This window comes from Ursus maritimus, unplaced genomic scaffold (assembly GCF_017311325.1).
Source record: "Ursus maritimus isolate PB19 unplaced genomic scaffold, ASM1731132v1 scaffold_24, whole genome shotgun sequence".
NCBI lineage: Eukaryota > Metazoa > Chordata > Mammalia > Carnivora > Ursidae > Ursus > Ursus maritimus.
The window spans coordinates 28,804,189-28,830,085 of record NW_024424897.1 but is presented as its reverse complement, the minus strand read 5'-3'; the positions used below and the strand labels follow the sequence as shown (position 1 = coordinate 28,830,085).

The 25,897-nt window shown below is 42.8% G+C and overlaps 1 protein-coding gene across 3 annotated transcripts in view; it reads right to left on the bottom strand.

The window, feature by feature from the left end:
* The window catches only part of TOM1L1 (target of myb1 like 1 membrane trafficking protein), a 54,824-nt gene extending 35,212 nt beyond the window's left edge, over positions 1–19,612 (bottom strand). Inside the window, exons 1-7 of one of the 3 annotated variants that reach the window (XM_008710870.2) lie at positions 19,448–19,610; positions 17,037–17,121; positions 14,831–14,909; positions 7,895–8,044; positions 7,154–7,279; positions 5,630–5,734; positions 4,319–4,435 (exon numbers count right to left, since the gene is read on the bottom strand). In XM_008710870.2, coding sequence (XP_008709092.2) covers positions 4,319–4,435; positions 5,630–5,734; positions 7,154–7,279; positions 7,895–8,044; positions 14,831–14,909; positions 17,037–17,121; positions 19,448–19,505 — 720 coding nt within the window. In that variant the 5' untranslated portion in view covers positions 19,506–19,610. Of the gene's footprint in view, positions 1–4,318; positions 4,436–5,629; positions 5,735–7,153; positions 7,280–7,894; positions 8,045–14,830; positions 14,910–17,036; positions 17,122–19,447 lie in introns of all 3 variants that reach the window. The other 2 variants (XM_008710871.2, XM_008710872.2) reach the window with 2 other exon arrangements.
* Positions 19,613–25,897: the final 6,285 nt, after the last annotated feature.

Sequence of the window (25,897 nt, the reverse complement as noted above, 5' to 3'; positions counted from 1 at the left end):
TGATGTCTTCAGCTGTTTCCTAGAATTTTGTCTTGCTTCTTTAGAACTTATCTCAATGTCACCACATGCGACTTTTTAAAATTTTATCTGGTTATATTGTCATTCAGCTTCTATCCCGATGGTTCCCTTCTGCCATCAGAGTGAAAGCCCACTCTGACATGGTACAGAAGGTCCTCAGTGACCTGTACAGACCAGGTCTTACCACTCCCCACCTGGAGCTTTACGTTCTCAGGCTGTGGTTTTAAATCCTCTTCTTATCCCTGGGGACCTGGGAGGTGCCACAAACTCAAACCCATTAATTGTGGGTGGGGGGTGGTGCAGGGTTCCTTAAGAGGTATATCTGACTCCCTAGTGATCTATGGAAGTGGGCCTGCGTAGATACAGCTTAAGAAGTGAACTTTAAATTTTTTTAAAGATTTGTTTATTTTTGAGAGAGAGAGAGCGTGTGTACCCGCGTGAGCACAAGCGGGGGAGGGGGCAGATGCAGAAGCAGACTCTCAACTGAGCAGGGAGCCTGATGACCCCAGGACCATGACCCGAGCTGAAGACAGACGCGTAAGCCACCCAAGCGCCCGAAATGAATACTTTCTTAAAGATTTTACTTGTTTATTTGGGAGAGAAAAAGAGAGAGAGACAGAGCACAAGTGGGATGGAGGGGTAAAGGGAGAAGCAGACTCCCCGCTGAACATGGAGCCCTATGAGGGGCTTGATCCCGGGACACCGAGATCATGACCTGAGCCGAAGGCAGACGCTAAACTGACTGAGCCACCCAGGTGCCCCTAAACTTTTTTTTTTTTTTTTTAACAATCTTTTAAGAATTTAAAAGCCATTCTGAGTTCATAGGTGGCACAAAAACAAAGGCCTGCATGTGGCCTACTGGCCACAGTTTGCTAACTCCTGGATGAGGGGAAAACATAATCCAGGACATCTAAGACTGCCCATAAGGAGTACTGCTGCAGAACACGGAAGGAAAATGAAGGATGCTCCATGCCCAGAGACTACGGAGGCTAGAACAAGATGGCACAAGGGGCAGCTAAGAGATAGCTGAGGGACAGCAGTGAAACAACCAGGCAGGACAAACAGGCCCATGCCTCTCTCCCCATCTGAGACGAGAGAGCTGAGAAAGGAGTATCTCTTGCAGATGGGAGCAATGCTTGGGGCAGAGACATGGGGTATTACTTCCAGTAATCGGTAGCATGCAGGAAAAGTAGGAAGCATAGACCTTAGAAGACCAGCTATCAACATATCGCACCCAGCATCATCCCCTACCAATCCCGCACACTCTGAAAACGGTACCAAGCACATGCCACTGCAAGTGTGTCCTCCTGCCTGGCACAGGTGAGCTGCACAGAGAATGCAGGCTGCTGCATTGCATAGAATTGCGCAGAAAAATGAGCTCACTATCAGCAATCCAACAGATACTTGAGGAATGTAACTGAAAGAAGTGAGGAAGAAAAGAACTGGAACTCAAGGAATGAGAATCCATAGAGCAAATGGAAAAAGCAACCTAAAAATAATTATTATCCTTAGAAAGATAGAAGGGGAAAGCACATCCATGAAAAAAAAGTTACAAAACCCCAAAATGATTAAGAAAACAATTTTTTAAAAGATTTACTTATTTGAGAGAGAGAGAGAGAGAAAGAGGGGGACGGGGGCAGAGGGAGAGAATCCCAAGCAGACCCCCTGCGGAGTGCAGAGCCCCATGCTGGGCTGGATCTCACAACCCCAAGATCATAACTTGAGCCGAAATCAAGATCTGGATGCTTAACTGACTGAGCCACCCAGGTGCCCTGAGAAAACACAATTTTTGAAATGAAATGTTCATTAGAAGAGACAAACTGATGTGCAAATTTCAGAGAAATACATGGAATGGAGGAACGCGCCTAAAACTACAACACAAAAGAATGAAGAGATGAAAAGTAAAAAAAAAAAAAAAAATGTTGAGCGATAAGAAAAATACAACTGGAAGTTTCATCATTTAAGAAAAGTTGCATATGGGGGCGCCTGGGTGGCACAGCAGTTAAGCGTCTGCCTTCGGCTCAGGGCGTGATCCTGGCGTTCTGGGATCGAGCCCCACGTGAGGCTCCTCCGCTGGGAGCCTGCTTCTTCCTCTCCCACTCCCCCTGCTCGTGTTCCCTCTCTTGCTGGCTGTCTCTATCTCTGTCAAATAAATAAATAAAATCTTAAAAAAAAAAAAAGTTGCATATGAAGAGACCACGTGGCAGAAAATAAATACTTGAAGAGCTGAGAATTTCCCAGAATTAAAATACCCAGATAGCAACAGGGCAAAAAGGTCTATCAAGTACTAAGCAGGATAAATAAAGGAAACACATGCACATACATGCACACATATCCCTAGACATACTGTGAAACTGCAGAAATACTAAAGTAAGCAGAACTCATTAATGTAACAAGAAAAAAACACTATAAAAGACTCAAGAATCAGAATAACCTCATACTTTCATCAGCACCACTGCGTACAAGGGAACAATGAAGCAGTATTTTGGAAAGACTGAAGAATTTTGCACTGAGAATTCTGTGTCTAGCCAAACTATTAGCACTTAATATGGCAGGAAAAAGACATTTTTGGACATGCAAACACCCAAAGTTTACCACTAATAGTGATTCAATGACACAGCAGGAATATTCAAGTAGGAATGTTGAAAGAGGAAATTTTTACAATTTTCTCTTTCTCAAATAAGCAATGATCAAGAAAAACATTATCTACTAACAGTCTACAAAGTTAAAGGAAAGATAACAGCAACATGAGCAGCAGGGAGTGGGAGTCAGAGGGATGTAAAAATAGGGTAAGATTCTGTAACTTGTTTGGGAAGAAAAAGACTCAGAAACTGATTTCTCCCTCCTCTAAGTTAATGTGTCAAAGTGCGTGTTGAAATTTAAAATTGAGAATAAGAACTATTAGAGGGAAAAGTATATGGACGTACAGACACAGGGACATGACTGGGAGAGCCATGGTTTCAGTAATTATGAACCACTCATGGTTTTCCTCACATGCTCGTACAGGTCCAAATGCACCATTCATGTCTTCCCCCACAGAGTGAGTGCTGCCTTCATCTAACCCTCTCCAAAGGTCCTCACCGTTCTCCTTGCCTGCACCCAATCCCAAGGTATGATAAACAAATTTCTATTACAGCATCTACAATACTTTATTTAAACTTATTGTTGACAATAGCTAAATTGTGGAAGGAGCCAAGATGCCCTTCAACAGACAAATGGATAAAGAAGATGTGGTCCATATATACAATGGAATATTACTCAGCCATCAGAAAGAACGATTACCCAACATTTGCAGCAACATGGACGGGACTGGAGGAGATTATGCTAAGTGAAATAAGTCAAGTAGAGAAAGGCAATTATCACATGGTTTCACTCATTTATGGAACAAAAGAAATAGCAGGGAGATCGGTAGGAGAAGGAAGGGAAGAATGAAGGGGGGGCAAACAGAAGGGGGACTGAACCATGAGAGACTATGGACTCTGGGATGCAAACTGAGGGCTTCAAGGGCGGGGGGGATTGGGATAGGCCAGTGAAGGGTATTCAGGAGGGCACATATTTCATGGAGCACTGGTTGTTATACGCAAACAATGAATCATGGAACACTACATCAAAAACTAATGATGTACTGTTTGGTGACTAACATAACATAATAAAAAATTATTATTAAAAAAAAATAAATAAACTGGCTGTTGACAAAACAATCTTGCTCACTAGACATAAGTTCCTTGGGGACTAGAACGGCCGGCCTCCTCGCCTCTATATCCTCTACCACCATTGTCGTTACTCAATATGTTTGTTGAGTGGATGGATATAGAGGAAACTTGTACATACTTTGAATAGTTAGTGACTAACAGATTGTATATGACCAAGACTATAAATGATTCGATGTTAAATCATTTATTGTGAAAGAGTAAGAACCATGTCTAAGTAATGATTACGTTTGTGATAAAGTCATCCTTGCCTCTTGTTATGTTAAGAAATCACCAAAGAAGGGGCGCCTGGGTGGCACAGAGGTTAAGCGTCTGCCTTCAGCTCAGGGCATGATCCCGGCGTTATGGGATCGAGCCCCACATCAGGCTCCTCCGCTATGAGCCTGCTTCTTCCTCTCCCACTCCCCCTGCTCGTGTTCCCTCTCTCGCTGGCTGTCTCTCTCTCTGTCGAATAAATAAATAAAATCTTTAAAAAAAAAAAGAAATCACCAAAGATGAACTAGATAATATTAAAAGTTATTCTTAGAGCCTTGAGATGGAAGACACCTTAAAAGACTGTGTGACTGACTGTCCCGGAAATCATACTACACCTGGAGAAGCTCTATGTCTTCACGGTTTTCAGACCCAGGAATATTCTCCATCAATATGGCGGACATCACTCTCACATTCATTTTCACCATATCCAATTCACTGTGCAACTTTCCAATCTGTGGACAGCAACACAAGTGTGACATGAAGAACGGTTACGTTATTTTCTGCTACCAAGGCGATATTTGCTGGTAGAGAAAAAGGCTTTTGCGACATTTAATATTTTCAAATTTATATAAATACCTAATTGTTTTATAAATGTACAATCTGTTGCCTTCTAAAAGGACTTGAGATCTCATGTAATAAATTTCTAGATTTATGCTACAAATATGCTCTAAGAAAGTTAAAAGTGAAGGGAAAAAAGTCAGATTAGAACCACTATGGAGAAGGGAGGAGGTGGACTATCGTGGGAACCTGGACAAAAAGGTAAATGCTCGCAGCAAAACCAATGAGGAAAAAAAATGAGCATTTTCTAGTGTTAGAAAAGGTGTTAGAAAAGGAAAAAAAATCAAGAGAAAAACACTTTTTTTCTTCTTGCATTAAATTCTAAGAGGAATCAACCATATGGATTCTTATAAAATACTGAATGATAATACAGTCTTAAATGGCAGTTTCCTCATAGCAAAACATAGTAGGCATCAATAATAACTGATTAACTGGACCTTTTTTAACAAATATAAACAAAAAAAGTAAATGTAAGTCAGTTGGCACAATTAATGCCAGCAATAAGGCTACCACTTACTGAGCTCCCTGAAACAAGATATGGACAGTCCTATCAGGAGCAACAGGAACCAGTCGGTTGACACAAGATCCATTCTACAGCCCAGCCTCCACAAAGACAAAGCCACTGACCAAGCATAATGGTTAAGCGCGTGGGCTTTAGAATCAGACAGAATCCATAGGTTCATTCTACTTAGAACTGAACCATGATAACTCATGTATTATCACTAAGCTTCAGTCTTCTCCTCTATAAAGTGAGGGTAATAATGTGTCTCCTCCTCCTAATGTTGTTAAGAAGAATAAAAAACTGCAGGGGCACCTGGGTGGCTCAGCTGGTTAAGCATCCAACTCTTGGTTTCAGCTCAGGTCAGGATCTCAAGGTGGTGAGACTGCGACCCATGTCAGGCTCTGTGCTCAGCACGGAGGCTGCTTGGGATTCTCCCTCTTATTCTCCCTCTGCCCCTCCCCCTGCATGCATGCTCACTCATGCTCTCGCTCAAATAAATAAATAAATAAAAGAACAAATAAACTGTATATGAAGTGCTGATCAGTTGGAAAGAGTCATCGATAAATATAGTTGTCACTGTTGTTACCTGTTCTGGGACCAACGTAAGAGTAGAGCTCTTGGGAACAATTACAGAGGAAAGAGCTGGTGCGGTAGGAACAGATGTTGGTGGGTTCGAGGAGATCTGAGTGGCCTATCAATGCGAAATATGGAAATATAACTATTAGAATTAACACAGCCACCCCAAGCCCAGTTTTTCCATTCAGATGGCTCAATCACTTTTCTCAACCAAAGGTCCTGGATAGAGGGTGTTGGCCCAGAGTCAATTGTCAAGTGTGCAACCTGCCCAGCATTTTTTGAGAAGGGTGCTAACAGTGTGTCATAATATAGTAAGTGTTCAATAAAGGTGGCTATTATAATTAGTAACTAAATTACAATTTAATAAAGTGCTCTTAGTTTATACCAAGGATCTACAAGATAAACTGCCATGTGAGATTATTGCTGCCCTCTTTTTGGGTTTTTAAAAAGAAATGCCAAGCTACAACTGGCAAGACACCTTCTTCTCTACTAATGAATGCTTCTCAAAGTCAATGCCTCATTTCCAACTTTGAGCAAAGAACATGAAGCACAGGGCTCAGGCCAGTGTTTTGACATTAGGTCCAGAGAAGTCACCTAGAAATCTTGTAAAACTGAGGAGTTTAATTGGAATACGGACAGTGGAATATGCCTAAAAATCTCCCATATTATATATACCTCAAATCACACAATGAGTAACAAGGTCCTACACCACTACTATATTATGCCTTGAAAGAAAGAATAAAAGGGGCATGGTGAACAGATGCATGGCAGGTAAGAGGTTGGGGCAAGTGGCTAGTGGCCAGGGAACAGACTGCATGAGTAGAAGAGTCAGCCTTCTGGAAAAAGCCTCTGCAAAGATCAGACTTCTGGTATACACCTGAACTGCTTTTGCATTAAGGCACGATTCACCAATCTACAGAAGGGAAGAATGACTGTTTACACATTATGGAAATTACAGAAAGTTAAGAGCTGAATTATAATCGGTACTCAAGAGTGTTACAAGTTCAAAACCTTATTTGCAAAAATTATTATTGTTTAATACAAGACTCCCCATGGTAGAGACCCTTGCCTGGCTAGCATGAGTTCTTTCTTTTGAAAATTGCCCCCTTCTCTGCTTTATCCAAATGATTTCCATCTGGAGCCACTGTGTTCCTATATGACCTCGGCTAATTTGTTCAGAAGTAGGAAATCAACCCAGGTTGGTCCCTTTTCCAAGGTTTTTGAGCTTGGAATCTGAAAAAGCTAAAGCTCTAACATGAAAATTTAAGACTTACGTTATCTACTATGTGGGAAAAGCTAGTCTGCAATGAGAGACAAGTGTAAGACATTTGAGTGGTTGGTTCTCTGTTGTTTCAAAGATCCAGCTAACACCAACCTTCTTGTGGCTTGGTTATTCTAGGAGATATTGCGATGGCTTTCGCATAAATTCATCTTTTTGCTTAGATTGGATGGAGGAAGGGTTGTCCCTTTCAAAGAGAGAAGACTCACATAATATACTATCTAATTCTGTATGAGCTCAGGAAAGGCATCCTACCTCTTGTCTTGCTGTTTCAGCCTCTGCATCTGAGGGAGGAAACTGAACACCTTTCTTGAGAAGGTCAAGGTACACTTCTTTCACTTCGCTGACATCCACGCCTCCGGGGAAACCTTGCGACCAAGTCTGAATTCAAGAGATGGTTCCAGAGTTAGAACAGCAGCAAAATTAAAACACGATTTTTAAGGTGGGGACAGAAAATGAGAGATTGATAATTATGTATCTTACTCAGAAAGAGAAAGCTGGTTTTGAATGCCAGGGACAAAAATGTATGTTTTCAGAGACTAGAAAAACAATATATTTCTAATCATCAAATTCCCATGCCTTAGCATTCTAAAGAAAGCCTGGAATAGGTACTTACTGTTTTCTTCCTGTACTGAATCCAGTATTAATAGATTCTAAAACAGCATCAGTAGTTCCTTTGCCAAATAACTTTGAAAGTGGTCTGTTGCATACTCTTACATAGTTTCTATGTATGCCAAATAAATGTACACATGACTCTTTTTCTTACCTGACACGAATAAGGTAGAAACTGAGTGAAAGTAGGGAGATAACTTCAAATTCTTCAGAATAAGGGCACCATGCCATACCAAGAAATTATTATGACTTGGAAAATGAAAGGGTACAATGTTCTCCGGCTTGATCCTAGGTTGGCAGAGAATTACCAAACCGATCAAGTGGTACGTAATTAGAGCTCTAATCCTAAGGTCTACCATCTCATAAGGCATACAATAGACTTACCTTAATGAAATTCAAGATTCTATTCTGAATGTCTAATGGCAAGGTGTATCTGGGGTTCAGCAGCTTAACCAGACTATCTTTAATGAATTCCTTCTTCACAATCAGAGACTGGAAACTTGGACCACAGTTCTGCATGCACATGTCAATAAGCTAAATTAGACAGAAAAATTAAAATTTAATTATATCTCTGGCAAAACCATCTCCTACGTATACGGTAAAAATTGCAGAGTAACGATTTCCACCAGCATTCCTACTAAACAGGATTTAGTGTCTACTAAAATTGATGGCAAAGCATTAGGTTCTGGGAATGTGAGGAAGTACTTAAGGCGTGAAGGAAGAGCTTTGAGGACAGACTTCTCGGGGAGTCAGGACACCAACATTAGAGCATTAACAACAATCCAAAGTAGTAAATGCCAAGGGCCATATGGGAAATGCTAAAGACACACGGGCTATAGACTGGGTGACATTTGTCCTGGTGTTTCCAGGGAAGTTCTAGTACACTCCTGCTGTGCTGGCTTTATTAACGATGATACCCCTTTCACTCTCTAAATGTCCTGGTCTGGATGATAAATCACACAGTCACCCTAGTTACAGCCAAGTGATAATTTAGGACCAGGTGGTCTTAAGACTTTTGGAAAAAGCTGATTCTAAGCTGGGCTTTAAAAAATAGTTAAGTACAAAGGAGTATAGAGCTATATTCCAGGTAAGTGGTATTTGAATGAATGAATGAATGAATGAATGACAAAGCATTTAAATTATCAGGAAGAAAGGAGTACTGTGGTTTGTAGGGGCTTCTTCATGCAGGCAGACTGGAGACACTGGGAAGGTGGTGTGGATAAAGTGTGGAGGGGCATCATGCAGACTGTAGAGAAACGCGTGGCAGTGAATGGGAAGAGTTTGGCCACTGCACTAAGAAGACAGTGAAGGATTTTTGTTAGTTTGTCACCATCACACCTCTATTCTGAACTTGAGAGCAAGGTTAATGAGTGCAAAGTAATACTCTGGGAAGGCTTTCAAGCAGCACTCTACAAAGGGGACCTGGGAGGATGGAGAATCCAGTAGGGACCCACTAGTACAGAACCAAGGCAGAAAGGCCTCAACCAGGGTGATATGGGTGTGAGGAAAGGAAAGACAGGAGAGAATCATGAAGGCAGAACTTTACAACTGACGGGTGTTGGAAAAGGATGGCTGGATGTTAAGCTGCTGTTGTCCTGCAGGAGACTGATGGCACCTTGGATGGAAATTTGGAAGTGGATGGGGTTGCAGGTTTGGTCCGGGGTAAAAATAATAAGATGGATTTTATTTTTTATTTTTCGAGAGAGAGAGCATACGAGCGGGTCAGGAAGGAGCAGAGGGAGAGGGAGAGAGAGAATCTTAAGCAGGCTCCATGCTCAGCTCCGGGTTTGATCTCATGGCCCTGAGATCATGACCTGAGCCAAAATCAAGATTCAGACGCTTAACCAACTGAGCCACCCAGGTGCCCCGAGGAGTTGAATTTTAGATATTTTGAGTTTAACAGTACGATTGACTAAATGTCCGTGTCCCTCCCAAATTCATATGTTGACATTCCTAATCTCTCATGTGAGGGTATTTGGAAGTGGGTCCTTTGGGAAGTCATTAGATCATGAGTGTGTAGCCCTGAGGAATGAGATTAGTTCCCTTGTAAAAAGGGATGAGAGATGATCTCTCCTCGCTGTGTGAGGATGCGAAGACAAGATGGCCATCTACAGGCCAGAAAGCGGGCTCTTACCCGATGCTGATCTTCTGGCACCTTGACCTTAGACTTCATAGCCTCCCAACTGCGAGAAGTAAATGCCTGTTGTTTACGCCAGCCAGTAGTGATACTTTTGTTACAGCAGCCCGAGATGATGAAGGCAAACCAGATGGTGGGACATTCAAGTAGAGACGTTTAACGGAGCTAGCCATGCACAGCTGCCTTCAGGAGGGAGGGAGCCTAACATGAGACACCAAGGCTGCGTGGGAAGAGCAGGGAAGAATGGCTGGAACACTGGGGCTCACCTATCACACAGGCCAGAAGAGGACTCCATGAAGGCAATCAGAGAGCAACCAATGGAAGCTGAAGCATAAAATAAAGAGAACATAACACTGGGAAAATCAAAAGAGGGCAGTTTTCTCAAGGATCGTGTGTCAGAACAGCTAAGGATGTGAATGGAGGAAAACTCAGGTAGGTTTGTCAATTAGTTGGGTCAGTCCCACTAGTGGGATCCTGGGGGGCATTTTCAGTCAAGCAGCATGAGCAGAAGCCAGGCTTAGAAGAAAGGAGCTGGCATTGCAGAACTGTATGCAGAAAGCAGATTTCTACATGTGATCTAAAAACAAAGTTAAATCTCTATTTTCCATGCTGCCACCTCTCAAGTTAGAAAGGTCACAGAAACCATAATGTGACCAGGATAGGCATAATCATCTCTGCAGAAAAGCGGCCTTGAAAATGGACTCTCCGCCCTGCTCTGTGCTGTGTCATTAGAATGACAATACAAAAAAAAAAAAGAAAGGTATTAGACCTGTAGTTTTGAGGGCAATGTGGCTAAGAAGGCAACCAGAAAATACAAAAACTGAACACATGTGTCTATCTGAAATACAGAAAATATTTATTTATTGATTTTTAAAGATTATTTGAGAGAGAGTGCATGCACGAGCTAGGGCACCAGCCGGGGGAAGGGGCAGAGGGAGAGGGGATCTCGAGCAGACTCCATGCTCTAAGTGCAGAGCCCAATGCAGGGCTCCATCTCAAGACCCTGAGATCACGACCTGAGCCAAAACCAAGAGAGGGACACTCAACTGACTGCACCACCCAGGAGCCCCTGAAACACAGAAAATATTTAAAGGGAAGGAAAATAAAAACAAAATCCACAACCTATTGAGATGAATATTTTAAAGCAAGTTGTTTAGAGAAAGTTAAGTTGAAAACTTGCATAACCAATGACTTTTTGCTGGATGCATTATGAGGAGTTATTAGGTAAATTATGGAGAGGAAAAGAACCCCTAGTTCAATGGGAATTTATAGAAGTACTTCATCCAACACGTTAGGCAGTCTCATTAGGCAACATAGGCTCCAAGTCTCCCTTTCCGTAACGGTAAAATGAATGGGGAGTTTCTTGCTAAATATTTCACAAACCAGTTTTTATCTTTGGATCACTGAGATTTTATGGTAATGGGTAACAGTCCCAGGAGGTTACATGCATAAAATCAGAGAGTCAACATGAAATGCTGAGAAAGTTAACATCTGGAGATCACAAATCACGGCCCTTTGTTTTCCCACTGGAATCTAGAATTTCAGGACTAATTACTTCTAGCTCATCTCTTTCATTATGTCACCGGTACCTCTTTCACCCCAGAGCCCACTGAGATAAGCACTAGAATCTATTGTGGCAAATTGGAAAAATTAATACGTTGCTTTTACATATTTTAAAATTGGGCTTTGGTACAATTTTTTATCTGTGTTCAGATAACCTATTTTTGGAAATAGGACAACTAAGACACCATACTCTCAGGTGTGATAGGGAACCCAGAAGCCAAGGGACCAAGAGAGACTAAAGAGAATAAGACTTCAAGCCTCGCTAATCTCCTTTTGTGCTGGACTTGGACGTTGTTTATTGTCTAAGCCTCGGTCTTCTCATCTGCAAAATGAACTATAATACCTCCCTCTAGAGACTTCTTATAAGGCCTGAATGAAATAGAATGTATATGAAGACCCAGACACATAGCAGGGCCTTAATAAATGGTAACTATTTTGAGCATCTGTTGCCATGGACAATTTCGTATCGGGAGAGAATCTGCTGATTAGCTGATATAGTATTCTTCTTAGAAAGACTGGAAAAAGAGCTACTTGATAGTTTTAGTCCTTGCAATAAATTTCTGAACCAAGCACAGTAAACCAGGCTTTGGGGCCATACAAAGCTGAATAAATACTCCACCAAGGTGTGGCCACACTAGGGGATGAGCTCATTCTACAATGAGCTCCTGGAGGAATGGACACATTTTACACAAATTCTGAGGCATCCCGCAGCTCACCACCTTAGTGGTGTCCCACAAAGGCCTATTACTTAATTGATTTCCAGGAACCTGTTCAACAGCTTTCCACTTGACAATAATAGTATCTTGCTGAGACTTATCACAATTGACTCATTCAAAGAGTTAGCCTCTGGCTAAGAGTTATGAAGCTTGGTAACAAAATGCTTTTTAAAAAATAAAACTACTGGCTTCTTGACAAAACTTCTCCACCAACTGCTGGTACGAAATCACAGTGTAGTCCAATCCCGTCAAAGACCTAATCAAAGCCAACAAGTCCATGGAGAAACCAAATGACACATAATTCAAAAACATTTATAATTGACTATGACAGGCTCTCATCACTTCAGAGTAATAAAATGGAAGTGTCACATATGGGGCTTCGTTTTTATTTTTATTTATTTATTTATTTTTAAAGATTTATCCATTTGACAGAGAGAGAGACAGCCAGTGAGAGAGGGAACACAAACAGGGGGAGTGGAAGAGGAAGAGGCAGGCTCCCAGCAGAGGAGCCCGATGTGGGGCTCGATCCCAGAACTCTGGGATCACGCCCTGAGCCGAAGGCAGACGCAAAACGACTGTGCCACCCAGGCGCCCCAACAGGATTCGTTTTTAAAGAATTGATTGGTAAACATTTAATTGCTTTGATAGACATTGGGTGATTATTTCTGTGACCAATTTCCCTCATAATTACATCTGGCTTAAGTTAATATTAAAGTCCATTCTGAAGCCATAAACACCTCTGCAGTGCAGTGAGTAGTCAGAGGTGAGGTGACTGGGCAAATATGCAGGAAGCTATCAAGAGTCAAAGGCCTATTTAAAGAAAAGCCAAGAAGAAGGTACCTTAATGAACTCTGACCCTAACAATGAGGAGCTATTCTGATCCCTAACCCATAACTCTCCCCCTTATTTTGGCATGGGTTTTAGATTTGCTTGTTCTCATGTTCTGGTGTGGAAAACACGAGGTGCAAGACATAGTTATCTGAGGTGGGACGGGTAATGGGAACGGGCAGCTAGTACGGCTAGCTAATACGCCTTGAGAGAGCAGACTACCTGAAGGGAAGAAAGAATGGGAACCCAAAGAGAAAGGGGATGGCCAGAAGAGACAACACTCTAGAAAAACCCTGCTTCCTCTGTAAAGGGTCCCAGCTCAATATCAGAAGAAGGAACCAGGATGGAGAAAGATAGGGAGACACAGTAGAAGCAACCACAGAAATGCCAAGAAAGGCATTTCTTGCCAAGCTGGGTACTACAAGAAAAAGACACACCCAGTATATAAACAACTGTAAGAAGGTGAAATAATATGCTAAAACATAAGTAGTGTAAATTCACCTTCTGCCCTTATCTTCTTCAGTCAATTCTCCAAACCTTCAGCAGCCTTGAGATAGCCCAGATCCCCTCCATTTTAGGGAAAAGCTATATCACTTTCTACTCCAATTCTACAGTATATTCCATTAGCCCCGGAGTCCTCCTGGATATGAAGAGAGTGGGATGGGGGCTGAAGGTCAATCAGCTCAGTCCCTGATACACTGATGTACCAGGTCTTGTACCAAGGACTAAAGAGTTGAAGACACCAATGAAACACAGTCGTCACTCTACAAAGAAGATTGATCCATTCTGAGAAGCAAAGTGGTATGGTGTAAGGGCCTGGGATTTACAATCTGAGGATTGAATTGAAATCTTGCCTATGCCTCTTAAATAATGGAGAAAAAGATGACCCCACAACTTCATGGAGTCTCAGTTTCTTCATCTGTGAAATAGAGTTAAGACCAGAACTGCTCCATGGGGTTGTCAAGAGCATCTATTAGGTACCAGAGGTTTTCCCCCATCATCAGCCCATGGTTCTAGTAGTTCTGCTTTAGCCCTTACTCATCTCTCAAGTTCCTCCACTCTGGGACCTCCCTGAGGTGGCTGCTATGAGAAAAGGACAAGGGAGAGGTGTTAAAAAAAAAAAAAAAAAAAAGAGGTAAAGGAGGAAAAGGTCTCTAAAACTATGTCCACATCCTAACTTAAAGGGTTTCTTCAGAGACAGCATTAAGACCATTCAATTCATTTCATTTGTTCTCATTCTGTTACTCTCCAAGCAAGCGGTGAGGCTTCTTCCCCATGAAACTCAAACACTGCAGCTGTGTGCACTTCAGCCCCAGAGTTCTCTTGATAAAACTCCCAGAGCCCCTAAGGGGAGGGTGATGCTGGCTGGTTAGGGCCCTCACCTTGTGGCTTGGGGCCTGGCTGAGGTAAACAAGGGCATGCGGGAGAAATGAGAAAGCCATACAGCTCACTCTCAGGCAGCAGGCAGGGCTGGCAAAACATACCATAGTAAAAATGGCAACTCACCAAAGTGACTGAAGAGGTCATATGGCCGAGGATGAGGGGAAAAACGCGAATGCATCCAATAAATGCCCACACCCAAGTCAGAGACAATAAGGTGTACAGCGCTGTTTAAACCAACAAAGAACAGTCTCCAAATTACACTACGCAGGAGAGCTTGGCTGAAACTTAACGAGCGCCAGCACCTCAGAATTCCACAGAGCTGTTCAAGTGAGGTAAAAAGCTAACAGGGAAGCATTTTTCAAGACTTCAGTTCTCCTCATGGGCAATACGTACACAGACTTCTTGACTGGCTCAGTATCTACAAGTTTTGAATTACCAGTTCCCATCTCCTGACCAGGAAAAGCTGATTTTCCAGGAACACACTCTNTCCAAGAAATTAAATGCTATGACAATCAGCAAAACCCTCTCAATTCTGTAATTTTCAGTTTTAATTCATACTCTAAATAACTTTTTGCTGCTCTATTATCTCAGAATAATATATATTTTTTTCTTTTCCTTTTTTACATAAAACAAAAAATGTGCCTATGGCTTGGGAAATCCTAGAGTTTTGATTATAACATTGAAAGTACTTACTGACAAGGTGAGTTGGATTTCTTTATGATTGTAGTTTTTGGAAATCCTTTTCTTCAAAGCTTTTACTGCATCTTTTGGCCTACAGCAATAAACACAGTGAAATCATCAATTTAGGCATTGCTGAAAATAAGCAGTCTCTGAAAACCAATGTGCATTGTGAAAAGAGGAGTGGCTAAGAAGACCAAGGTCCTGATTCTGCTTGAGCAGATTATTTAACTTCTCACAAGTGTTTCCTCATACATCTAGGCAGACAATACTATCTACCCCCTCGAGAGACTCTAATAGAATATTTACATAATAATATTACCTAGAAAGCACTACATGTGAAATGCACTCATATCCCTATCCCTCTATCAATGCACAATACTGGTTTGCAGGAAATGTAATTCCCAAAACAATGAAGGTTACCATTTTTGATTAAGACTATTTCCTGACCACCCTCCAGGTGATGTAGGAGGAATTCTGACTAATTAGGTCAGCTTCTGATAGACTACCATTTTACGTTATAAAAGAAAGAATTATGTAAAAGTAGAGGATCAAAATTTGCTTTGAGGTGGTCGAAAGCTACAAACTTCCAGCTATAAGAGCAATAACTCCTGGGGATGTAAGGTATAATACGACGACCACAGTTAACACTGCTGCATGGTATATTTGTTTTTTTGTTTTTAAAGATTATTTATTTATTTATTTATTTGACAGAGAGAGACACAGCCAGTGAAAGAGGGAACACAAGCAGGGGGAGTGGGAGAGGAAGAAGCAGGGGGAGTGGGAGAGGAAGAAGCAGGGGGAGTGGCAGAGGAAGAAGCAGGGCGAGTGGGAGAAGAAGAAGCAGGGGGAGTGGGAGAGGAAGAAGCAGGGGGAGTGGGAGAGGAAGAAGCAGGCTCCCAGCAGAGCAGGGAGCCCTGCGCATGAAGGCAGACGCTTACGGACTGAGCCACGCAGGCGCCCCTGCTGTATGGTATATTTGAAAATTGCTAGGAGTAGACACTAAAAGCTCTCATCAGAAGGAAAAAAAACTTTTTTTGTAACTATATGGGGTGACAGATGTTAACTTATTGTGGTAATCATTTTATAATATATCTAGGTCAAATCATTATGCTATACACTTTAAACTTTTACAGTGCTGTATGCTAATTCTATCTCAATAAAACTGAAAAAAGAATACAAATTCTTTTTATATATTAGCGTCCAACTTTGTCTGTGTTTGCATGGGTAGAATTTCTATTATATGACAATTATACATGCTTAGATAGAATTGTAACTACTATAAATACATAGATTATATTTCTAAAAAAATCACATATAGAATCTAGAATTAAACTCTTAGAAGAGTTTAAGAATAAAGATACTTTTTTGAAAGGAAAAAATTTACTTTGAGATTCCCTTTTTATATTATCAATGAAGAAATTAATATCATCCATGAAGAAAAGTTTCAGAGGAACCAAGATTATAGGAAAACACCATAACCTTAATACACTCATTTAATATAGTCAGTAATTAAGTGTAATGTTTTCTCCATCAACAATCAACATAAACTAGACCAAATCTTTTTGCTATCAGTTATCGCTTGAATGTGCCCGGGAAGCTTAACAGAATTGTATCCCTTTATAACAACCTGTAACTCAGACTAACGTCACAAGTAGTTGGCCTTACTGATTTTTTTTTAAAGCTTTTATTCCCTAAAGTTTAAAAAGCATAACAAAACATAGCACATCATTTAAGAACACAGCATGAACGTGGGCGAGTTGACATTAAGAAAAAATTGTCTTATAACGAGGGGGAAAAAAAAGACTACTTGATTATTTACTGGTTAATAATGACAGTTACCCAGGACAGGTCACCATCAGGAGTTCACCAGCTTCTGGATATTTTTCAGTTTCAGTAGCATAAAATACTGGCTATCAGAACAGGGGGAATTTCTAGAGGAGGAAACAATTCTGTTTTCTTTAAAGAAAAAGGAATTGGAGCTTCACAAAGACAAAATTTAAAACTATTAAAGAAAAGGCAAAGAGAAAAATTATAATGGATTCTCAGATAGTCCACATGCTGAAATCAGCAGCCGTCTTTATGTTTCAACCAGACATAGGGGTGCCCAAGGGGGGGATGAAAACACTCAACAAGAAAACCAAAGAGTGTAAGAAAAAACGTGCTGTAGCTGCGAGGCTTCTTATCAGAGGCAAATGCATGCACCACACTCTGTACTCACCCATCGTGGGCAGTGTTAATTATGTCACAGATGTGCATAAACTGGCCCCAATCTTCAGTCTGAACTCCAGCAAATGTAGCCTTTTCTGCAAAGAAAAAGCTGTTGTGTTGAGTCTGAGCTACAACAGAATAAAAAATGTCTGGTCTTCCTGAAATAATCAGCCTGGCGTTCACTTCCAAGTACCATGAAGTTTATATTACCAAAAGACAAAGATTTTTTTTTTCCCTGAGCAATTCCCAGTAATTTGGGAATCAATCAGAACCCAAGTTCAGAGTGCTGCCATTACAGCAGTAATGAATGACCTATTAATAAAAGCTGCAGGCTCAACACCCGGCTGTAGGGCCAGGACGGGTTGGCTAAATCTCCATCTGCTGGCCTGTCTTTCTGAAGACAAGCACCTACGGAGCAGCCACCTACAATGCCGAGTGCATAGTGCAAAGTATTTTATCTTATGCAACTTCATTTAACCCACTGTTACAGATGATGAAACAGAAGTTCAGAAAAGTTAAGGAAATTACTCAAGGCTACACAGCCAGTACAAGGTAGAAGTAGCATTAGAATTTAAGTTATTTGATGTCTTTTTTTTTAAGCCATTTATTCTTGGGGGGAGCATGTTGAGAAAGAGAATCGGAACTACTGAAATTGTCTGTGTCTTGAGCATTAAAGCAAGGTCACTCCCAGCACCTGTACTAACCAAAGCTGCACTGTGCAGACTTGAATGCTTCTGCACCTGGAACCCCATCAAACAATCAGATATTTTTCCCTCTCCAGACATTCTCCTTAAGAACAGAAAATGCCATCTGGGAAGAGTAATAGAACACAACCTAAATGAGCTTAATATAGTTCCTTCAAGAAAGGAGAAGATCCTCAGCATGAAAACATGAGGTCTAGGGGGAATGGAGAGAAAGTTAAAAAGGATAGTGAAGAGGAAGAACGAATAGGGTGTGGTCGAGAGAACCCCAGAGCTTAGCCTGCTTCCAATCTAGGAAAAGAGCTATTTGAATTTGGCATTCCATGGATAATGCTAACCCACTTTGTGTTGTTTAGACAAATACCGTTGTTCCTTCGGCCAGATTCCTTGCTCTCCATTCCTTACGCTTCCTCCCATCTCCCTAGAAAACTCCTAATCACCCCTCAAAAGCCATGACAAAGTTTCTCCCTTTTTTTAAGTTGTGAGTGTTTCGCAGTTTTCTTGTATTGCAAAGGTACCCTACCGCAGTCACTACCCAATTGTGTCTGTCTTCCCTACAAGAGTGCACGTTCCCTGAGGGTTGAGACCATGTTTCCTCTTTGCTTCATCCAGATCCAGGCATATAGCTGACAGTCAGCAAATATTTACAAATTAAATAATTCAGCAGCCCTAGGAAGATGCAGTCTGAATCTATTTCTGCTCAAAGTTCATTTTAATATCCAGTAGGGATATAGCCCGCAACGGTCTAGAAAGCATTTTCCCCTCAGTGATTGCTACTCTCACCATCTTCTAAAGATGGGGGAACCTTATAAGGTAGGTTCAGGTTGCCTGGCCTGTTTCCTGTTAACTGAGCTGCAGACAAAACTGTCCAAATCGGAGTCTTCTTACTACAACCACCAGGTTCTCAGGATTTCCTCACCCCACTAAGTTCCTGACATTATCACGCAGTGCTTGGCATCCACAGGCCCTGTGCCACACCCGGTTCCCAAGGGAGGATTGGACGCAAGGAGGAAGAAAGGAGCCGGTGCTGGTAAAAACAGTCCAGTCCCTGGTTTCCGCTTCCCTAACTACATTCTTCGGAGTACAGCCACAGAAGAAAGGACTTAGGCAAATACCTGCGTGGTCCCTCTGGAGGCCTCTGGTGACCCCAGACTGCTCCTCTACTCCCTGCTTCCCTCACTCCAGTGCTGGGCATTTTCATTCTCTTTGTTTACCCAGAAAAAGTAACTCAGGTTGTTAGGGCTCGGCGCCAGACAGAACTGGTTTAAAGGGACCTGCCTCTCGCAGTGAAGTCACATCACTCAACCTCCTTGAGCCGTCTTTCCCTGCTCTGTACAACCGACAGAGCCACACTGCACACTTGGCCCTCGAGTGAGAGCAGCACACTTGACGAACAACTTTCCCCTGGCTCAGAAGTTTCCCCTTTCCCCTTGCACAGGCCCCGACACTCCACACCTGAATTTCGCGCGTGGTTCACCTGTTCAGTTCCACGCCCCAGGAAGCACCAAAAGGGAGGCAGACCGTAAGGGGGGGCTTCAGGGGGAGTCAGCCATAAAAAAATGCCTCAAAGGGGCCGGGTAGGATTCGGGTGCCCTGGGAAAGTTGCAGGGGGAGGGGAAGGCTTTCCTCAAACTTGGATGAGACCGAGAATGGAGTCAAGCGGGAAGGGGCCCCCGGGTCCCCAAAGCCGGCCCTGGCGTCTCCCTCCCCCTCTCTTTACCTATGAGGTGGCCCACGGAGGTCGCATAGGGATCCCGGTGACTCTTCCCAAACGCCATAGTAGCCCCACCAAGCCGGGCCCAGGAAATCCGCCTCCACCGTTCTCGGGCTCCCGACTCCACCCGCTCGGTGCCCCTGGCTCCTCCTCTTCGCCCGGGCGCTTCCCGGGCTCGGCAGAGGCTGCGCGACCTGCCCGGCCGCTGCGGGGCGCCGGGCACCCGGCGTGGGGCGCGGGGGCGGGGACACGGGGCGTCAGCGCACCTGCCACGTGCCCCGCGGGAGCGGCGAGGAGGCGGCGCTCCCGGCTGCAGGGGGCGCGGGCGGGCAGCGGCGGCCGCGTGGAGCCCCCGCGAGAACCGCCGGGCGCGCGCGGGCTGGGGACCCAGGTGGGCTTGTCGCCCCCGCGGAGCCGGTGGCCCTGGGGCGGGGGAGGGGGGGTGGGCACAGCCTGGGGATTAGAGACCCGTGCTATGATGCCGCCGCTTACTGGACAAGTTACTGCTCTTCTCCGCGCCTCCTGCTCCCCTTTGTAGAGAAGGAAATATGGGGTTAATAACACAAATCTCAGGATTTTTGTGAGAATTAAGGATGTAAACCGCTTAGGTCGGTGTCTGGCACCCACAAAATAAATATTTAACCATCGAACGAATTGAGTAGAAATACTTCCTACCCCCACCCGCACCCCAGAGATCTTGGGGAGGTGTGTTCCTTGTCCTTTAAAGGAGGTGATATATGGGAAGAGGGATTGGCTTCGAATTTAGGGACGCCCCTGGAGCCGGCGTCCTTTGTCTCGCCTCTACTTCCTGAGGGACTACTTACGGGGCGCCGCCAAGTAAACTGTGGGTTCCTAACCCTCCCTCCTGGGAGTTGTGTTTTCCAGTAAAGCTGAGGACAGGAGAGGGGCTTTCCTCCTGCTCAGGCGGGGAGTGTGTTTGGCTTCAGAACTGCTTTGGAATGTAAATCTGAGCCTGAGCAGTCCAAGCCCTTTCCAGCTGCCTTTCAGAAGCGGAATTTATTTCCTTTTCCTGTGCATGCAATTAACATCTGATTAGCCATGTTAACAATCTCCAGTGATGCCAAAGACTGCTGGAGAGTCGGGTGTCTCCAGGTGATGGCAGTTAGCCATAAGATGGGCTTCCTGTCCCTCCAGACCTTGCTTTTTGCGGTCAGCTTGGGCCAGTTCTTCAAGCCCTTCTTTGGCCCTGGGAAATGATGACTAGAGAGATCAAAGAGGGCTTGTTCTGACTTATGTCCTTAGTCTTACATTTAAAATGGATGTCAAAACCAATTGTAGTTGGGCCAAGGGGTTAACTAGTTTTTTCTATTTTTGTTATTTTGAATTTTTCTTTTTCCTCTTTTTTATTATGCTATGTTAGTCACCATACAAATACATCATTAGTTTTTGATGTAGTGTTCCATGATTCATTGTTTGCATGTAACACCCAGTGCTCCATGCAATATGTGCCCTCCTTAATACCCTTCACCAGGCTTGCCCATCCCCCCACCCCTTCCTCTCTAAAACCCTCAGTTTGTTTCCCGGAGTCCATAGTCTGTCGTGGTTCATCTCCCCCTCTGTTTACCACCCCTTCATTTTTCCCTTCCTTCTCCTAATGATCTCCCTGCTATTCCTTATGTTCCACGACTGAGTGAAACCATATAATTGTCTTTCTCTGCTTTTCTCTGCTTGACTTATTTCATTGACCTAAGTGAGCTAATACCTGGGATTCTAAAATCTAGAATGAAACGTCGTTATTGTGATGGTATTCCTTATAATAGGTTTGGTCCTACTTGTAACTGATCTTCTTCACCTGCTTATCCAGGGTGAGTGGCTGTTTCAGATGGTGCCATTTATCCACTACCTTAGGCATAACTACAGCCTGCTGACGCTGTTGAAATCTCTTTTGTGACATCACCCACCTAATCTCCATTCCATGTTATAGATTCTAGGAAAATATTTCACCTTCTCTGAACCCTACAATCAAACAATCTTAAAGAGAAAGTCAACTTTAGCAGTGGCTACTGGTGGTGTCAGTGGCCTTCCAACAGGGATTGAGAACTAGGAAGGAACGAACTGTCTGGACAGATTTTTTTTTTTTTTAAGGATTTTATTTATTTATTTGACAGAGAGAGAGACAGCCAGCGAGAAAGGGAACACGAGCAGGGGGAGTGGGAGAGGAAGAAGCAGGCTCCTAGTGGAGGAGCCTGATGTGGGGCTCGATCCCAGAACGCTGGGATCACGCCCTGAGCCGAAGGCAGACGCAAAACGACTGTGCCACCCAGGCGCCCCTGGACAGATTTTTAACATAACTGCTACTTCTTATGTAAGAGGTGGGTTTTTTTTTGTTTGTTCATTTCTTTTGTTTTAGTTTTATAAAATTTTCTTGTATTATAGAATCGAGACACTACGAACAGGAGAAACAGCACTAAGAAGTGTGTTCAGGATGTTATGGCTGGGTAAATGGAACCAGGATCTCAGCTATGCCTGGGGAGAAGTTCTTCTCTCCCCATGTGCATATAAGCGTGTTATGGTGGTTGCAGTCTTCTTTTTCTGTGCTCTGCCCCTTTCTTCAAGAGCCCCCTAATTCCCAGGGGTGCAAATCAACTCAGCCAATGTTAATATGGTCTGGAAGCAGGACAGTAGAATTCACAACCAAGTTAAGGTCAGAGAAGGGGCAGAATCCCAGAAAGAAACAATGGTAAAATTTCTGGATATCAGGAACAAAACACTCACCACAATCTCAATTCCAAAGAACACGTTTTTTTTTTTTTTTAAAAAAAAGATTTATTTATTCATTTGAGAGAGACTGAGTGGGAGGAAGAGCAGAGGGATAGAATCTTTTAAGCAGATTCCCTGCTGAGCACAGAGCCCATGGATGTGGGACTTGATCTCCAGACCCATGAGATCATGACCTGAGCCGAAAACCAAGAGTCCGCACTTAACCAACTGAGCCACCCAGGCGCCCCTCCAAAGAACACTTTCTAAACATGTATTTCTATGTAAGTCATAATGCTAAGTGGAAGCAAAGAAAATAACCTTTATTTAAAATACTGTATGGTGACTAACATAATATAATAAAAATATTATTAAAAAAATGACCAAAAAAATAAAATAAAATAAAATAAAATAAAATAAAATATGTGAAGTACCTGGAACTAGAAACCTATCTGAATGTAGTCTCCACAATCCTGGAGGCAAGTAGAATTCACTTTATTTTTACAAATATGTAATCTGAAATTAAGAAAAATAAAGCTAATACATAGCTTGGCTAGAGTTGGAATAATGGCTGCCTGCTTCTAAAGCTCATATTGCTTCTAGGTAAATCTGCTCAATGGGCATAACATTCCCCCCTACCCTTTTTAAAAGAATCTGTGTGATTCTAAGGGAAACCTCTTGAAGAAGATAGGAATAGGGGCAGTCATATACTTTGCTGGTAGAGTCCTGTGGTTCTTTCTGTACTTGTTAAAGAACGCTGTATTTTCTATACTAGACCTATATGCTAGCTGTGCTCTAAAAACATTACAAGCAGTATCACTTAATCCTATCATAGCTCTATGAAACCAGTAACATTCTTACTGTTTCACAGATTAGAAAAACAAAAGTAAACAAATTTTCACACAGTCACTTTGCTAGTGAAGGACTCCCTGATGCCCTTCCCATTAGCCATCCTTCTTTCCCCTACCCGTCACTTTCAGGGCACTTCTCTATCCTACACTCCTTTTTCTGACTGCCATTTTTCACGATCTTCACCAGGCTTCATTTTCTTTCCTCTCTATCCCACCACAGTTCCACAGTCTGCCTTTTCCTCTTTCTCTGTTTTTCCTTAGGGTGCCTTCTCCTGGTCCCTTCTCTGTGAAGTCCTTTCTGACCACTCCCAAGGGAACTGAGGTTTTTCTTTCCTTTTCTACACATAGATTTGTGTCTTACAGCACACAATGCTTTATAGGACTTCTTTGCTTAGAAATCTGTTCCCTGCCTCTGACATATAAGTCCCTCAAGGGAACAGGACCCTGTTTACTGGACTTGCTATCCAGGCACTTAACGGGCCTTAAGGAATGTTTATTGAATACATAAATGGCTCTCCTAAATCTTGAGCTTCTCTATTTTTTCTGAGACCCAGTCCTTAATCCCCTCCTGGGTGCCTTGTCAGAACCCTAACCTTACTGTGTCTAGAATTATACTCATCTGCTCCCTCTGTCATCTCACTATCCTACCTGACATTATTGAGGAAGGGAGGAAGGCGGTTACTGATGTTTTGGGAGTCCCATGGATTGCTGTAACGAGTACGGATGCCTGTGTCTCAGCCTCAGAGACGTTGATTTCACAAGCCTGGGATGCATCAAGGGCATCAAGACTTTTAAATGTCCCCAGATGGGCTAATGGTACTGTTATTCCACAAATAAGACATCTTGAAGTTGTCCCCAACTTTTCCCTTTCTGTCAGTTATTTCCTTTCAATAGATGCCCCACCGTGTGTTCTTTGTATCTTTGTCTCCTTGCCTTTTCCCCCCTCTATGGACACTGGTCAATCTGGCAGTTCTTAAATCTCATAAGCCTTAATACTGTTTAGGGATGAAATTGGACCGAAGCCTGGGTTCTCCCAAACACAGCCAAGACCCTGTGTGTCTACAAATGTATTACCTAGCTTTAAAATTTACTGTCTTTTCCACGATAATTTACCTATTATTTTTGGAAACCAGATATACAAACATACATGTTGACTTTATTTCCACCGTTATTTTTAATATACTAAATCTTGGCCACTCCTGATTCTGGAAATCACTTTCAAAGCTCAGCCTACCCTCTCTTCCAGCTCTTGGGATCACCTGTATCAGCTTCCCAGGAGAGGGCTTCTCTCCCCAAGCCCCACACCAAGCACTTATTTCTTCCATGTCTGTGGGCTTTCGGCTGGACTCAGAGACACAAGATGAGAGTGGACAAGGCACACGAGAGAAGTGGAAGCTAACCCTTGTTACTTTTGACTGGGCCAGCCACTGTACAAAGTGCTTTGGTATCTCTAATAAGCCTTGTAATAATCTTATAAATTAAGAACCATTCCTGTTCTACTCACTTGCCTGAACTTACTCAGGACCAGGGGATGAATTTGTGTTTGTCTCATTCTAAAGCTTCGACCCTTTTCCAATTTCATTTCGCTGCCTCCAGAGAAAGGATCATGTCATGGATCTCAAGGAGGACCTAGCATCTAGCCCAGTGCCAAGAGGAGGAGAATTTAGAAACTAAAATGGAAACGGACACGACTGTAACTCAATGTCTCCATGAGGACCTAACAGCATCTCGGTGACTTGACTGCTACAGTCACTTAGTCATTTGACAGCGTGGTCCACAGCAGGCCACCGTCACCCCCTCCGGGAGATGGAGATGCTCCTGCTTGATGCTGTCACTGAGAGTTTTATCGCAAGTCTTAACAGGAGACCATTGCTGTTTTCATTCTTCTGATACATTCACATTCCATGATATTTACAACCTGCCACTTCTTGTCTTTCTTAAAATTTGTTTTATTTTTAAAATAAGCTTTATTTTTTAGAATGTTTTTTTTTTTAAAGATTTTATTTATTTATTTGACAGAGATAGAGACAGCCAACGAGAAAGGGAACACAAGCAGGGGGAGTGGGAGAGGAAGAAGCAGGCTCATAGCAGAGGAGCCTGATGTGGGGCTCGATCCCATAACGCCAGGATCACGCCCTGAGCCGAAGGCAGACGCTTAATCGCTGTGCCACCCAGGCGCCCCTAGAATGGTTTTTCATTTACAGAATCCAGGAGTGCCAAGTAGGAGTGTGATGATCGACTTTAAACATTTACCCTTGCTCCAATTTTGAACTTTAAACCACACAGGAGCTCTCATTAGCTTCCCTCATCATCCTTACAATTAAGGATCTTCATCGAGATCTGGGACAAAAGGGGATCTGTTGGCTGAATTCCTGCAAAGCTTAAAACCAGTTTTATTTGGAAAATAAACGAAGGGAACCAGTATTTTCATAACCCAAGCCAACTGTCTTTCTGTGGATTTCATGATCTCATCAGTTCACACTTCACTCATTTGGGGTTTGTAATTTAATTCCTGTGTGTTCTTTTGAAAAATCTAGCTCAGATTTGCAAGTCAGCTCACCTGGTTCAAATTCCAGCTCTCAGATGACAAATTATTTTTGTTGGGTTGTTTCAAAAAATAATGAGATAATGAATGTAGGCACTTAAAATGGTGGTTGGCATGTAACAAAGCTAAGTAAATATTAACTCATTATCATTTTTTTTTCATCCAGCCTACTAGGTGGCCTGAAATAGTGAGGCTTGTCAATATCTCCCTAAACGTCATGTTCACATATGTAGGTGTTACCTGTCTGGAAAAAGGTCCTACTAGTATCCACTAGCATTATGCCAGTCACGCATTTAGTTTTTATTAGCACATTATGAATAAAGTGTGATTTGTTGAACAATT